Source organism: Carlito syrichta, unplaced genomic scaffold (assembly GCF_000164805.1).
Source record: "Carlito syrichta isolate Samal-C Ts95f unplaced genomic scaffold, Tarsius_syrichta-2.0.1 Scaffold75497, whole genome shotgun sequence".
In the NCBI taxonomy this organism is placed as follows: domain Eukaryota; kingdom Metazoa; phylum Chordata; class Mammalia; order Primates; family Tarsiidae; genus Carlito; species Carlito syrichta.
The window spans coordinates 348,537-352,596 of NW_007019593.1; the positions used below are offsets into that span (position 1 = coordinate 348,537).

A 4,060-nucleotide genomic window follows, 5' to 3' on the forward strand; every position below is an offset into this window, starting at 1 on the left:
AGTTGGAGTCTCACTCTGTCGCCCAGACTGGAGTGCAGTGGCCTCTCCCGGCTACCGCAGCCTCGACCTGCTGGGCTCCGGCGATGCTTCCGCCCCAGCCTTCCAAGTAGCTGGAATTACAAGCATGCGCTACCACGCCTGGCTGATTTTTTGATTTATTGTAGAGATAAGGTCTCACCGCCCAGGCGGGTCTCGAACCCGCGGGCTCAGGCAATCCACTCACCTCAGCCTCCCAAAGGCACGGGATTATAGGCTGAGCCACCGAGCCTGGCTAGGGCTCTTTTTTTTAAAAAAAATAGAGATGAGTTCTCATTATGTCACCTAGGCTGGTCTCAAACTCTTGGACTCTCAAGCAGTCCTCTCACCTCAGTGTCCCAAAGTGCTGGGATTATAATAAAACAAAGCAAAACTCAGAGTCCTCCCTCCTCCCATTCTAAAGATAATAAAGTTGGGCAACCAGAGGCAGAATTAACCACTGTTCAATGCGTATACCAAAGGAGGACCTCATGTTGTGTTCAATCTAGCTGACCAGGCAACCTTTCCATTAGCCTCTCCCTAATGTTTGCACTGAATGAGCCATTACATTTTGAAGGCAACTCTGACTGAATTCAGTATTGATGCATTCACTTACCAACTTTTCTGCCTCTGGCAGAACAGACTTTTATAATGGTGGTATATAAGCAGCAGTCACTGACTTTATCCTCACTCTCAAGGAAGCCTTGGAATATTGCTTCTATTGCCATATCTCTTATGCGTACAGGCAGCATTATAATTCTAGTCTTTGAGTCCATGATCCAGATGCATTTTCTAGATTATTGTTATTTGTTAATAGAAACCCTTTTGGAAGGGTCTCAGGTAGAAACCTGTGCAGTATTGAAATGTATTCTGAGGTGCGTTGTGTTATAGTAAGTTATTAGCATTTTAACAAAGAGGACGTATCAATGCTATTCTTTTGATTTGTAATGTTTTCACATATAGCACATAACTGATATGTCTTCATACCTTTCCAGGGAATGATTTGGTGGCTGAGAAAACATTTAGATTCGGAATTTAGTGAAAGAGGCTCTACTAGTCCCGTTTACTGCTATTGTAGTCTTTGTGATGAACACATATACTCTAATGTTAACCAGTAAAAAATTTTAATATTTCCAGTTTTACTAAGTCCGTAGATCCTCAGGGCCTGGTATGTACTCAATCGGTCATATACAATATATAAACTACAGTGATTCCAATAATACCTTATTGGATCTAAAGAAACCTTTCTATCAGATTTTACTCTGTGTTAGTAAGGGACTTCACCAGTGGAAACTGTTTCATTGGTATTGACATTGTAAGACTAAGGGCCCTTAATACCAATACAATTTTTTGTCTTAATGCTATAGGAATTTTTTTTTTTGAGTTGGAGTCTCACTCTGTTGCCCAGGCTGGAGTGCAGTGGCACACTCACAGCCACCCCAGCATCGACCTACTGGATTCCAGTGATCCTTCTGCCTCAGCCTTCCAAGTAGCTGGAACGATAGGCGCGCACCACCACGCCTGGCTAATATTTGATTTATTGTAGAGACAGAGGTATTGCCAAGTTGACCGGACTCGTCTCGAACTTGCTGAGCTCAGGCAATCCACTTGCCTCAGTTTCCCAAAGTGCTGGGAATACAGGCTGAGCCTCTGAGCCCAGCCCTAAAGGAATATTTAAAAAGAAATTTAAAAAGCTAAAATAAACCTTTAATACATAAGGTCCCGAAGGACTTAAAAAATGGTTTGTTGAAGTGCTGTTAGTTCACTGTTGCATTTGAACTTATATGAGAGATATAAAAACATGGCATTCATACATATAGTGAACAATTGTCCAAAATTTGTATTTTTACTATTCAGAGCCATTTTCGATATGATAGTCTAAGAGTCCTCTTACATATACTAGTTTGTCTTTAGTTAATATCAGTCTTAACTTTCAGCTGTAAAAGTCTAACTTGTCCTTTTGCAATATTCTTACATATCTGTCTTATTTGTGGTTATTCAATTAGTAGTGTGCAGTGAAAATATGGTTACTGTGGGAATAGCTCAAATTAAAATTAGAAACTGGACTTTGCATATATTCAATTCACTGTCCAGGGTAAAAATCCAGAGCCATGGAAAGTGGATCTTTACCTTTCTCTCAGTGTTTTAGTTTTACTGATGATTTGAAACCATAGCAGTTAATATACTTTAGCCTTTGCTTTTACAGACGAGAAATGGATCTTATACTTATATCACCAGGTTTCAAAACTATTTACACTAAGTGGGATGGTTTACTACCTCAGGGGTAGTGCATTAAGCCTATTGCTCTTGAGAATCCATTTTCATCTCTTCTTACCACTTGATGGGACAGATATGACAAGCCTTTAAAGTTGAGTGGGAATTTTCTGTGGGGTGGGCTGTTGTATTAAATTGTTCCTTACCACTATCATGGATGTTGTAAAGACTTGTGAGTGGGTAGCCTATGGCTAAGAAAAGAGATATATTGTCTGCAGTAGGAAGGCTGTAAGATCTAATATATAGGGAGTAGTTTTCTTCTTATTTGCCGACTACTTCCTTCTTTAAATTATGGGTCAAGTCTATCCACTCCAACGAGGTTTTCTTGAGTAAACATTAGTGGAAAACATTAGTCAAGTTCTTAATTGTGTGTAATGCTGTGAGAGATCTTAAAGAGACTGTATAGAATCATTGTACATATAATTACTAATTTGCACCAATATACTTATATTTATCATATTTAAACATTTAAATTTAGAGTGTTTATGTTGATTGTTGTTTGCAAGGGCTGGGATTAACTAATTAATGTGGTAACCATCTCCTAATAATTCTTTGTTGAAAACGCCCAGCTGCCATTATGCTAATGTCTGTTCATTTGTTTCTTATTTTCATTTTTTAATCAACAGAATTATAATACCAGAGTGACTCACAAGAATGTTATGAGACATTAATATATAATATCAAAAGCAAAAATACATTTTAAAGTTTTGAAATGAAGTAACCACCACATTAAAGAACCTGGATTGTATTTTCAGGACATATTTAGAATGAAAGGTAGAGTTTTGAAATGAGACAAGTTTTCAGTAAGATTTAAACTAATCAATACATCTTTTTTAATGAGGGTGACTTTTCCTGCTGGAATCAATTACATACTCTAAATGACACACTGAAGACACAAGCATTCTTTCAGTCTCAATTTTTCTGTCATTGAGTTTACTTTTCAGAATGTCCTCACTAAATTTTTTTTAACAACTCATGTATTTGGTCCCTAAGTTATTTTACTTTTCTACTCAAGGTGCATTATTTAATTCCCAGAAAATCAGATCAACACATTTAACCATGTTTGTAAAGATTAGGAATATTTTCGTATTTAAATGCGTTTTATTATGTATAGTTAAGGTATACAGCATGATGTTATAAGATATATATAGTATATAGGAAAATGGTTACTGTAGTGAAACAAATTAACATATCCATCAGCTTACATATCCATTCCTCTCCCTCCCCCCCACCGCAAGAGCTGTAATCTACTTATTTTGCAAATATTTAGAATATAAGTACATTGTGTTGTACATTGGATTTTTAGACTTGTACATCTTACATATCTGGGGACAGGAATTTTTCTTTTTTTTTTTTTGAGTCTAGGTCTCACTCTGTCACCCAGGCTGGAGTGCAATAGCATGGTCACAGCTCATGGGGTCAGAAATTTTAAGAATTACTTAATATGCTTTCCTCTCTAAGTATGTAAGAGATCACAGGCAACACATTAACATTAATAACAGCAACAAGGTTTATCTATAGAATCAAAAATAATCCTCCACAGTGCATATCCAGGCACAAAGTAGATTTTATTTATAATAGACTCTCAGATAAATAGCAACCAGTTTCATTTTTGTGTTTGCCTTGCTGCTGATTCACATATTTCTGTGTAGCTTTTCACAGTATATTTCTGGGTAACAAAGTTCAGTGTAGTCTAAATGCAAACATATGTTTCTGTATATAAAGCAAGTATTTTAATACATTATTATTACTTGAGCTAATAATAAATAGT

The 4,060-nt window shown here is 36.8% G+C and overlaps 1 protein-coding gene across 1 annotated transcript in view; it reads left to right on the forward strand.

The window, feature by feature from the left end:
- The window catches only part of LOC110595233 (pre-B-cell leukemia transcription factor 3-like), a 37,200-nt gene extending 33,896 nt beyond the window's left edge, over window positions 1-3,304 (forward strand). The window contains exon 3 of the mRNA XM_021710160.1: window positions 3,234-3,304. Within this exon, the coding sequence (XP_021565835.1) occupies window positions 3,234-3,247 (14 nt within the window). The 3' untranslated portion in view covers window positions 3,248-3,304. The remainder of the gene's footprint in view (window positions 1-3,233) is intronic.
- The last annotated feature ends 756 nt before the right edge of the window (window positions 3,305-4,060 follow it).